Source organism: Molothrus ater, chromosome 2 (assembly GCF_012460135.2).
Source record: "Molothrus ater isolate BHLD 08-10-18 breed brown headed cowbird chromosome 2, BPBGC_Mater_1.1, whole genome shotgun sequence".
Classification (NCBI taxonomy): domain Eukaryota; kingdom Metazoa; phylum Chordata; class Aves; order Passeriformes; family Icteridae; genus Molothrus; species Molothrus ater.
Window position 1 is genome coordinate 38,955,571 of NC_050479.2, and position 12,494 is coordinate 38,968,064.

General features: G+C 36.7%; 1 protein-coding gene across 1 annotated transcript in view; it reads left to right on the forward strand.

Moving 5' to 3' along the window:
• Positions 1-12,494, forward strand: part of NALCN (sodium leak channel, non-selective) — a 226,998-nt gene that overhangs the window by 72,069 nt on the left and 142,435 nt on the right. Inside the window, exons 8-10 of the mRNA XM_036406770.2 lie at positions 7,163-7,305; positions 7,422-7,526; positions 10,186-10,272. Coding sequence (XP_036262663.1) covers positions 7,163-7,305; positions 7,422-7,526; positions 10,186-10,272 — 335 coding nt within the window. The remainder of the gene's footprint in view (positions 1-7,162; positions 7,306-7,421; positions 7,527-10,185; positions 10,273-12,494) is intronic.

Below are 12,494 nucleotides of genomic sequence, written 5' to 3' on the forward strand. Positions count from 1 at the left end.
AGAGAAACACCTACAATTCACAGGTGATGCTCAGAGGAGCCAAATGAAACTGAAATAGAGCTTTAGGACCAAGCAGCTTTGCTGTTTCATGATTGTACTTAAACTGAATTAGATTGCTCTGTCTGTCACTATTGGAAAAGCTAATGCAACAAGTGAATAGTTTTGATTAATAGTGTATAAAATTCAGTGCTGAATTTGCATGCTTTATGTGAAAAAAGATTTGCATACTTTGTTTTCTCTCTAACAAAGTAATCCATCACTACCCTGTTTTTAATAGTCATTCCCAGCATTTGGCTGAATGGCAATCCAAATACTTAATATCTGTAGTAAGAATTCTGCCTTAAACTATTCTCTTTAATATGATAACCCTTAAAGTGTTCATTAAATTTAAAATGTAACAATTTGGGGGAATTTCTAAATCTTGATTTCTTAGCTGCCACTTTTACTCTATAAATGTGTCTACATATGTAATGCATTTTAAAAGAAGAAGTAACAGTCCTATAAAAAGATTGTTCATTTTCAAAGGAATAAGTTATTAAATTATAGAGGTTCCTCCATTGCACTTTTTTATGTTATACAGTTTTGTCATAACGTTTACTGAAACAGGCATTGACTCCACTATGACTGTACTTGAAATCAGAAGTGTTTCATTGGAAAGACTGAGGTGGTGTCTGGCCCATCTTCACAGCATTCATCACTCTTAAAGCCAAGGCCTAGGGATTTCTGTACTCTTGGTTTCTAGATCTGAAGAGTTTTTTACAGTTTGATAAGGAGAAGCACAGCTATGGCAGTGTCCTACTTCTAGGCTTCAGCCTGAAGCTCTGCCCGTTCTGCTGAAGATGAGACCCCAGAGATCTGAGAACAGTTGTGTCCTTAAGAATACCCTCTAGAGTGAAGAAGAGGTGGGAGGCTTGACTGTGCTGCAGAGTTTCCAGCTAGCTGTGTGCTACAGCTCAGCGTTTACTTGATTCTCATCAGCTGCCACTACATTTATAAAGTTGCCTCCCCACACTCACAGAAGTGATTATAAGACAGACAGTCCTATAGCTGTCTAATTGCCAAAAGGAAAAAGCAGACAGTATTTCTGCACATAGAGTCAGCTTATGAGCTCTGTTGACATTTTGGATCCCTATTTGTTAAATTATTTGTAAATCTATAGCTACTTTAATCAAAAAGTTATTAAAGAAAAGCAGATATAAATGCTATTCTGGCTAAATGTCCATAAACAAAGCACACATAAAGTCATTCTGAAGAATGTTCATCTTTCTTTATACCTTGGACTTGTTAAAAAATGTAAAGCAGATTTCTCTTTTCAAAGCATAAAATACTACATCAGTACTGTCTATGAAGTACTACTATTAAGTACTATCACATGTAAGACATTATTAGTACAACAAAGCATGGACTTCTTTACCCAGAACACGCTCCTATTGAACCCTGTGCAGTCAATACGTGTGGGCAGCATTGCTACATTCATATTGGTAAGCTGACTTCTAAATATTGCACACATTTCTAAAATATGTGCAAACAGTGCAGAAAAGTCCATTTTTTTCCCCAGAAGTTGACTGGTTTAATTGAGGTGTTAGGCATGGGTTAGACTTGATGATCTTGAAGGTCTCTTCCAACCTAGAAATTCTGTGAATTCTGTGATTTTCTGTATTTTTATTACTAAGTATGTAGATCAGATTGCATTGATCCTAGAACTTACATTTGCAATGTTCTCTATCTCCATATTGGTGCTTTTATCTGTACAGTCTGTTTATAGTCTTTTCTCATACATAAAAGCTTCATCTTCTCATAAGCAAATAGATTTTCAAAATGAAGAATCAGTACACATCACTACTGTATATTTTAAGTCACTATGCTTAGCAAGGTTTAAAAGACTGTGTTAGACTGGCAGTGTGGGTTTTTTCTGCTGTTGTAAATCAGTTTTTCAGCAGCTTAGTAACAGGAAAATGGCACTGGGGCTTGAGGTTTCAAGAGAAGAGTAGAGCGTTAGCATGTTTTGGGTTTTTTTTCTTTTCCTCCTAATTTCTGTTAGCTGTCAGACTGGCTGGTGAGAGTTGGTGTGGGAAAGTAAAATAGGTTGCTCACTCAGGGGCAAGCAACCCCATTAAGCCATTCAGGATTAGTTGATTTTTTAGTTGATTTCAATCCTGCCTGCCAGCTGCTTCCCAGAGGTGTTAACAACCTTGTCCTTGCATTTCTGGACAATTTTTAGTCCTTTCTAGTTTCACTGAAACAGTAGTGTAAAACACTTGGAAAACCCTGACCGCATGCAGTGTTTTACAAATACCTTAATACTGAAAGATAAATTGAAAGCTGACTGGTCAACTGAAATACCCATGCCCTGAAGTAAAATGCAGCTTTGTGATTTTATGAGTGAAGGTAAGCAGGGACAGAACAGGCATGATAACATTTCCATAGCTAAGGCAGAGGTCATTGCTTTATGGGCAGTCACTCACAGGGCCGTGCTAAGGAAGGCTGCCTTTCAGCGTGCAGCGCGACACAGTGAAATTAGACAGCAGCACCTGCCAGGAGGCGGCTTAGCTTTACCGGCAAATAGGAGAATCAATCCTTTAGCTGGCGCAGCGGGAGGCTGACACAGTCTGTGCTCTCCGGGCTGGACGCTCCGCCGCCCCCGCCGGCTGATGTTCCAGATGTGGCCGAGGTGCACGACTCCCATCTAGCGGCTGCTGTAAAGCAAGGGAAAGGAGCGCGGCGCTGCCGGGCTTCTGCTGCCTTTCATGCGTGGCACTGGGTAGTAGTTTAGGCCTTTAATAACAACGCATGAATTTTTACTTATCTGAATAATTCCTGATTAAAAAAAAAAAAACAAGAAATTTTAAAAGCAAACTTTTTGTTTGTTTTTGTTTTGTTTGGTTTGGTTTTTGGTTTTTTGGTTTTTTGGTTTTTGTACCTAAAGTGTCCCTCCTGTAGATTTTCCTTCTCAGCATCTTCACAGCAGTCACAAGAAAACTGAGAAAATCCTAACATGGTAAGCCAAGGTAGTCTATAAACATAACTTACACATGCAGAAATTGCTGGTGTTAATGCATAGGTAAACTTAGTTTTCAGTTTTTGCATCTCACTTGGAATAGCTACACATAGCACAGATATTAATTAATGAAAGACAACTCTTCAGCAGATAATATGGGATTTTGAATCAAGAAGCAAGAATGCATCATCCAGTTAGGAGGAAATGGTTCTGTTTTCCAACTCAGTGAATTTTTATGTGATTTTTTAGCTCTGCTCCTTTAATTCTACTATTATAAAACCACAGAGTTATTCAGTGCACTCCTTTTTCATTATGTCCATTTGCAGCATGAGCTGGTTATAGAAGGAGATGATGTCACAGAGTGTGGTGTATCAGAGTCTCAGAAACAAGCAGAAAATCCTGTATATTTACAAAATGTGCATAAATATAAAATACACTACATTAAAGACCATGCCTGCTTAGTAATACTATTTTTCTGTTAACTTTGAGTCCCTATGTTTTTAAAAAATACATTTTCTATAATCCTTAGTAATTTAAAAGAAAGAGTAATTTAAAAGAGAGTAATTAAAAAAAATTTAAAAGGATAGGTGATTTTACTCCCCTGAGAAAAATGATCACTTTTTTCCCTGGCTCTTCTAATTCTTTTTGTTTCCCTGGTAATCTACTCATCTGTAGAGCATGGAAGAGCCAGGTTGCCTTGCTTCCTGATTAGGCATGGATACCGTTAGAATTTTCTTTTATTGCAATTATTTAGATGTTAAATCAATTACTTTCTCCACCATTATTTAGCCCCTTCAGACTAATGTTGCCATCTTCTAGATCTGAAAGGCACATGTATTGAAGAAGAAATAAGCCCCCTGCACTCTGCTGCTGAATCCCCATATCCTAAACACACAATATCAGTAAGGATACAGTTTATCTCTGATTGCTGTCTTGTCTTCTATACAGTATGGAGCTAGTGAAAATGTCACATAAAGTGAACAAGATTCAATATCTTTCCCAGTATTTCACTAAATATTTCATTTTCTGAACTTTTTTAGTTTTCTATTTAATGTTAACCACGTACTATTGTAAAACATTTCCAAAGGTAGAAGTGTTTCTTGGTTAGATAAAAGTAGTCATTTGAGATTGATACAGATTATGATGTTGATTTCCTGAGTTTAAATCTCTACTGAGAAGTGTTTTCTTCTTTTTTTTTTTTTTGTTTAACTATTATTGTGTTTAAAGGAATTGTTTTATTATAACATCAAAATGGAATTTCTTAGACAAGTTCAAACAAAACACAAAACCTTCAAAGCATGTTACTTTATTTTACCTATTTTGTTGTCAGAAAGTTCCTCCCAAATTAATATCTAATGCTTTCAAGGTTTAACCATTTACTAAAACAAATAGGAAAATTATCATAAATATTTTCTACATCTTTTTATGTCTCAAATTCATCAAGCTGCCCATGCCAACATGCTTAAGCTGATGAGCAGTATCATAACAACCATGTGTTTAACTCTCTTCATAATTCAAAGCTTTTTCATGGCTGAAAAGTCTCACTGATGCCTGCAGTTACTTTGCATAAATGATGATCCTAATGTTCAGGATTTTGACAAGAGGTGACTGTATTCTGTTGTGTATTGAATACCCAGGCCCTGCAGGTTTTCAAGTTCTCATTCCCTGTAATACCCAAATTCCTGCTGCTGAGGGATCTATGTTCCCATGCCTTAACCATGAGACTCTTAGCACTACGCTGTCATTGCGTAAGCCCTTTGAACTAGTAGGAAAAGACACTTTGTCACAGATAGAATACAGACATCTGTGGAAAACAATAAATTTGCCATTTGATCTGAGGGGCATATGTTAGGTTTCATTTATGGCAGCATTCCCATGTCTGGTTTTTTGGGATGTATCCTACCATCACTTAAAATTTTGATATTTTCTCACCCTCCATATGGCTTTGAACATGGTGAGAAAAACAGAATATGTTGCTGTGAGAGGAGAGTCTTTTAATAACTTACTCATTGGCTTTAGGAAGATGTAGTCCAAAATTAAAGAAATAATCAGAAAACAAAAAACAAAACAGAAGAGCAAAAACATGCAGTAAGGTAGATGTTAACTAAGAATAATTCTTCTTTTTCAAAGCAAAACATTTTATGGTGTTGCATCCCTTATTCTTCATCCCTTATTCTATATGAAAGAGGATTTCCAAGTGAAAAGCATGGTTCCTGGCATCAGTAATGAAAGTTCTATTACTTTCTAGTCGCATATGTTAAGCAAGAATGTATATTCTTAAGAGGGATTGCTTTCTGACAGTCTTAAGAGTACCTCTACCAGTTATACACTATAGAGACATTTTTACTTTAGTGACACAGGCAAAGCCATTTTAATTGGGTTAATTGTGCATTTTTGTCCATTCACAGTATTGCTTTACTGTGGCAGATGGCCCAATCAAGTGTTATAAATACTTTGCATGACATCCCCTCTATTTTACTAATTTTCACTGTGACTTTCCCATTGGTAATGACTAATGACAGTTTCCTAGCCAGCAACTTTTAATAGATTCTTTTTTTTCCCTTAATCTCTGCCTGTCCTCAACAGCACTGTTTTGTTCAATAATTTAATCAGTTCAGCAACAGTATATTATTAGACAATTGAACCATTACATTTTGAATTTTTGAAATGTAAAATACCCATGAAATAACCACTGATGAGTATTTCAGTATTGATAGAGACCACTTTTTCTTCTAAAGTAATAGAAATGGTTTTACTTTCTATGCTTGAATGCTTTTCCTTTCCTTTTATTTTCATTTCTTTCCCTTGGTCCTGAGAACCACGTGCAGTAAAAAGCAAGGAATCCAGTAACTAAATAAACTATCAGTTTTGCCTACCCACCATGCCCATCTTGACCATTTGACACCTACCTATCAAAAGCAGGTGTTATACAGAAAAAATTAAATTTTTCCCTCTCTCCCCTCATCAGTGAAAATTTACCTGCAGAAGGGATACCCTGAGACAAAACTGGTTCCATGTTCATCCCATCCCTGTTAGCAGAACAAAGGATATAGATGTTACAAATTCAACAGGAAAATAGTAGCACTCCTTATAGGCTGCTGTGATTTTGGGGGAAACTCCTGGAGTCTGGAATTTCTGCCCAGAACCACTTCTTTCTCTGTGAAAAGGATCAGATAGTCAGCTTTCTATCTTTATGTTGCTAGCAGCTGCTGTGTTTTGCTAAGGGCAGCGCTCCTCATGCTCCCTCTCTTTATCAAAGCCATTCCATGAAACGAAGCAGTAGTGGAGCAGAGCTGGCGGGTGGCTGTAGGACAATTCTGTGATTTCACAGCAGTTTGTGAGATTTCACAGTTTAATTTCACAGTTTAATTTTGTTTCTTTTTGGAACATAAAATTGCTTTAAACAAGAATGACTTACAAACCATAACTGGTCTATATTTTGAAGCTTTCATTGCAGAGATACAGAGGAAGGCCAAGCTGGCTAGAGCATATTATCACTCAGACATTAGGTTGAGTTTGGACTTTGTGTTTAAAATTAGTAGCTTTATAGCTGTTATTCAAAAGTGGTTTCTGCACAAAAAGGTCTCTCATCATTTTCCTTTCATCTTCTCTCCACCCCCTCAAGAGTGATATAGCAAGTTCAACTTAAAAGTGCTTTTTAAAGGCAACAGATGTATGTTAATGCAGCTACTACCTGAATTTCAAAACAGTTCTGTAGCTTGCTGTAGGTGCTTACTGTGCTTGCTCGTATCAGGCACCTTCTTGGTGTATTGCTGATGCTGTTGCTGATATTAAAAGTGATTTCTTTAACCTACTGAATGTTGATTCTTGTTAAATCTGCCTTTTTCTCAGGGATGCTGCTGAATGCAAATGATGGGACAAATTCTGCCTTTGGAGGCATTTTCATACTGGCAGTGAACTCTTCTAAGGGATTATACGTGTCTGTCCAGGGAGGGAAGAGAGTCAGTCTGATCTGATACCAATTAATATTCAACTGCAAAAGGAATAAATGTGGACATGCACCTGAAAAACTTTGAAGGAGGAGAGGGGAGCCCTCTCCTCCTTTAGAAAAAACAAAAATAGGATAGATAAAAGTTTTTTTGCTGATACTGAAAACTTTCAGGGAGGCTTAATGACAAACATTTTCATTTTTTCCTCTGACAGGCACAAGCATATTTACGGTTTACGAAGCTGCTTCTCAGGAAGGCTGGGTGTTCCTTATGTACCGAGCAATTGACAGTTTTCCCCGATGGCGTTCATATTTCTATTTCATCACCTTAATTTTCTTTCTGGCCTGGCTTGTTAAGGTACTGAAAACATGTCTTTTGAAATTGTTCTGAAACATAGATCATATTAGAATTAATTTCTTCTCTTTTCTGCTTGCTGAGCTTTGTGTCAGCCATTCTTTCTTCTTCTTTTACAGAATGTTTTTATTGCAGTCATCATTGAGACATTTGCAGAAATTAGAGTGCAGTTCCAGCAGATGTGGGGGTCCAGGAGCAGTACTACTTCAACTGCCACCACCCAGGTGAAGCACTTGAGATGCTGAGATTCTCTGGGGATTTGATTTGGTTTAGTTCATTAATTAATAATAAGCAAAAAGTTCTTGTCATATACGATATATTTGACTTTGCACGTTGGTACCTATATTCTAAACCTGATATATGAATTTTCATAAAAATTTTAATTCTTGGTTGCATTATCTAACTTGTCTTTCTTAGAAAGGAATAATGGAGACCGTAATACATTTCTCCATATGGCTATTGTGTGTTTGTATTCTTTTTAACAAAGTATGATAATGCTTTTTTATCATGTCATTGGTGGGTTTGAAGTCAGGGCTGTAGGATATCACTTTCTGTGCTAAGAAATAAGAGCTGAAATCCCAAAGTAGCTGGAAGAAGAGGAGTCAGAGGGTAGCTGAAGTGTTTGGGGAAGCTGGTCCTGGAACTGAGAAGGGTGTGTTGAGACCAAGGGAGAATAGGTTGTAGGGCAAGGAAAGAGCCATGCTCACAGCTGGGGCAGCCACAGAAAGTGAGACACTGAATAGAAATAATGGGTAAGAAGAAACCATGATAGGAAGGGTGGGCTAAGTAGTGGGAAATAACCCAGTATGAAAAAGAAGAGCTACTGGGCTGAGATTTAAATTCTCTCACTCATTATTTTAACAATCAGATTATGTGTCCCAAATGGGCAAAAGACCAGGCTTTTCCAGGGCAGTGCAGTTTGCCATCTCTGAGAAGAACCAGTACCAACTGCCTGCAAAAGCTCTTAGAAAGGCAGATATGTGAAACATACCCACGAGGGAATTTTTTCTAACCATGTAGCTGGAGATTATTTATTTTACTAAGCCAAAGGATTTAAGTTTTCAAAATTAATTATTGAATATTTTTATATTCTTTTTTATATTCCTGTAATCCATATGTAAATCTAGTCCTTTTCTTCTGCCTGCTATACTTTTTGCCTCAAATAGACTTTGTGGCAGTAATTTCTACTCTATATATATGTCTTTTTCAAAGCAGACTTTGTGATATCAATTTAAAGTCTAAAAACAAGGACTTCTCTACACAACATATGCTTAGCCTGAGGAACTTAATGTTCATAGGACAAATTCTGAGCCATATAGGCTTATCCAACATACTCTGAACTAGAGGATGAAACAGAGAGTTCAATGTAGGGAAACACAAGAAGCAGCCAACATTAAAAAACATAAAATATCCAAAATGATGTCATGATGCCAAAGAGCATGAATATGTTGAATATAATCTGCATCATGCAAATTAAAAATAGCTTGCTGGCTGCAGACAAGCAAATGTTTTCTAATGGCTGCTTCATTCCTCAAGTCAGTGACATAATGGGACAAGAGAGTCCAGGTTACCAAACTGCAGAAATTATTTATCTTTTTCTGTATTAAGAAGGACAGAAAATATCCTGCAGGATTTCTTGTTCCAGAGCACCAGAGAAAAGTTAAAATCCATGTTTGTTTTGTGCATGAAGTAGCCTTGAGAGCTATGCCTTAATTTTCCCACTTACATTACTGAGCTGTTCTTCAAACTTATTCCTGTAGAAAAGAAATGAGTGTCCAGGAGTCGAAGTCTAGGAAGGGGTTCTCTATAAAAGGATAAAAGGTTCTTCTAAAGCACTTTAGCAATCTACTTAAAAACATGGTAAGAGGAATAACTGTGCTGATCTTAGTTGGCAACTCTTCCCAGTGCAGAGATGCTAAATAAAGACTTGGAGGAATTACAGCCATATTTGGGTGACACTGTCCCCAGTCTAATGAGCACTTCTCTCAGGATGACTTTTAAGCTTCAACCACCCTCCTGTGGCTGTGTTCTTGAGGTGGCTCGTTTGGGTGCTGGGTGTCAAAGAAAAGGTGGGAGTGAGGTGGGAACTTTGCCACACTTCATTTCATAGTATATGCAGGTGGCCACTCAAAATGCTAGAACCATTCATTTTCTTTCAAGGACATTTTCAAGGAGAGTTTTAATCACCTTTAGGTATGGTGTCTCACTGTTCCTTATGTCCAGCATCATTTTGTGTCCTAATTTCTGAGGAAAAAAACCCAATGAAACAGAATGCCTATGTCTGCTCTTCCAGAGGCTATTGATAAAATGTGAATACCACTGTGGTCAAGAAAGCCTTTTCCATTGCCATCATTAGAGCTTGGAAACATTCAGTTATTTACAGGAATTTTAATCTCTGTGAAATTATACATAAGGACTGTCCAGCTACTCTTGCTGATATGCATCAGTGCAACAAAAATAAAGTGGTCGTTGCAGTAAAATAATTTTGCCAGTAAAAAAGATTACCAAATGCACCTTTTATTTATGTAGCTTATTTATGTGGTTGCAATGTATTTGTTTTTTCTTAGGATAAGCTTATCTTAGTAAGGAAATTATTCTGAACAGGTACCACTATCTAATGATGCTGGTCTGGTTGCAGATTAACTGAATTGTTTTCTATATTAGGACTAATAGAAACACATTGTGTTTGATGTTGTCTGGGTAAAATCAGACAATTGTTGGAAAAAGCATGTTACTTTTTTTCTGTAGCAGAAAGAATCATTCCTCTGTTATTTTAAACTAGCTATCATGAAAATGCATGCTGGTCCTTAAGGGGAATGTATTAGATCTCACTTGTATTTATTGCCACACAAAACATTTCTGACAACAGTCTTCCCTTTCAAGATGTTTCATGAAGATGCTGCTGGAGGTTGGCAGCTTGTGGCTGTTGATGTGAATAAACCCCAAGGCAGAGCTCCTGCATGTCTACAGGTATGACATTGCTTTTTAATAAATGTGTGTGTGTTACCAGCATCACTCAAATGTTGCTATAGGGAAATTATACTGAGAAATAACTACCATAGTCTTAGTCATATATTTTTTGAACCTATTGCTTTCTGCATTGTTAATTTTTTTCTTGAAAATCACAGATCAACAAATAAAGATGTACCACACCCAAAGGGAAAGGTTGGAAAAATCCTTCCTGATAAGGTGTTGTTTTATGTGCTTATGAGAGAAAGATTTACGATTGTAAAATATAAAATAAAATAGTTAATCATGTTCTATCTCTCAGAATTTGTATACAAATATATTCCATTCCTAGGATATTTGCATCATAAATGCTTGTTTATTAAGTGCAAAATACAATACATATGCCAAGAAGCATTATTAATCATAATAAACACAGAAGTGCCTAATTTCTCTTGTTCCGTTGTGAAAATAGGCACACAAAAAAGGGAGAAGAAGCATGTAGGGAGAAAGCTATACTGTGTTTGAAACTTCCAGATTTGATATTCCTACTTGGATAGAAGTTAATTTGTGAAACTCTATCCTCATTGTTTAGATAAATCCAGACTAAGATAGGTAATGTTTTTATAAATCCATTTTTAGAACAGAGCACTGTACAGCCACTTAAAATTTTATTTGCAAGCTAAATAATGTCATTTCTGGATAAAACAAACTCCAGAATAGAAGGCCAAATCTACTATAGCATTTTCTGGCAATGTATTTTGGTTATGTTTGGTTTAACGTGTAAGCTAAAATACACATTCTTGTTGGCAGCATGTACATTGCTGAACCCTAAGCTGGCAAGTACCTTCCATCCCCTCCACAAGCTGTTCATTCTCAAATATCTCTTTGCCAAACCACTGCCATATATTTGATTATTGCATATGTCTTAATAGATTATTCGTATTCCCAAATTTAATTCTTGATTTTGACAGCAACAGGAACATCATTTGTGGTGTTCTCAAGTAACAGTCTCCAGTATGTGGATAAAATATAGGTGAACTCACTGTGAAAACTTCAGATGAAAATTAAGATACCATCTGAGTTACCTAGTCTGCCTTTGTGGCATTGCATTTTTGCCCAGTTTGGGAATCATGTGAACACAGTTAATTGTGTTCCAGTGGACATAAACCTCATGCATTCAACTTCTTATATTTACCACTCAATCGGCAGTTTCCCTCTTGTTCTTCATCCTTTCGTGAAATAGGGGTAGCTCTGAAACAGTGCTTTAGCACCCTTTTTAAGACATTAAACTGCATGAACTCCATTATGTGTCCATTAGTCCAATAGTCCATTAACTATATGAAGTCCATGTCCTAATTTCCATTAGGAAGTTTATCTTTCATGGCATTACTGTCCCTATTGACAAATAAGCTGTATTGAGTTGGTGTTGTCATCATGGAGGCAGTGAACAGGATTGCTGTTCTATGTTTTATGTGTCTTATGCACACTCTAACTTTTAGATATCAGAAATAAGAGTTGAGCTGTAAGACTTGCTTTGTATAATTTGGAACTTCCATGCATTAGATACCTCTGCATTCATTAATATAAGTATTCAGTGTGATGTAATACTTTTTGTGGTTTTTTAACTACTGGTCTACATAGTAGGGTGATCTAATGATTTTAAAATGTCTGAGAAATGGATTTTTTGGTCTGCATCAGGTCATAATGTGAGAATTGCAGAAAGAAGATAGTCTTACCCTTTCTCATTGCTATACTTCCCTCTCACTATGTGCCTGAGCTGGCACTGTATTTATGCACTTGTTCGGGAAATGGAGTTAAAGTTGGCAGGAGGAGAGGAGTGAATTTGTTATTGATCAGACTCCCTGCAGCTGCAAAAATGTTTTTTCTGACACAAGAAAGGGCCCAGAACATTAGTAGGAGCAGTCTAGGAATGTGAGAACTGCTTCCTTCAGCAGCAGTGAGCTATAAAGCATGACTACAATAAATTTCAATCCAGGGTTTTTTTTTAAAGACATATGGAAATTACTATAAAAATCAGTTATATATATATTTTTTTTTGTTTCTTGTTTTGCATTGGGCCAATATCAGAGAGCTGTGCAGCCAGCTCCTAGGAACCCCTAAAATACTCAGCACTGGTGGCTTCCAACCACCTAGGTTCCTCTGTGCGGGTCTCAGATTTATTCTTAGGTACACTTTATTTATCTGTATTTTTAGATATCTGCATGTCCCATACATGTATGCAT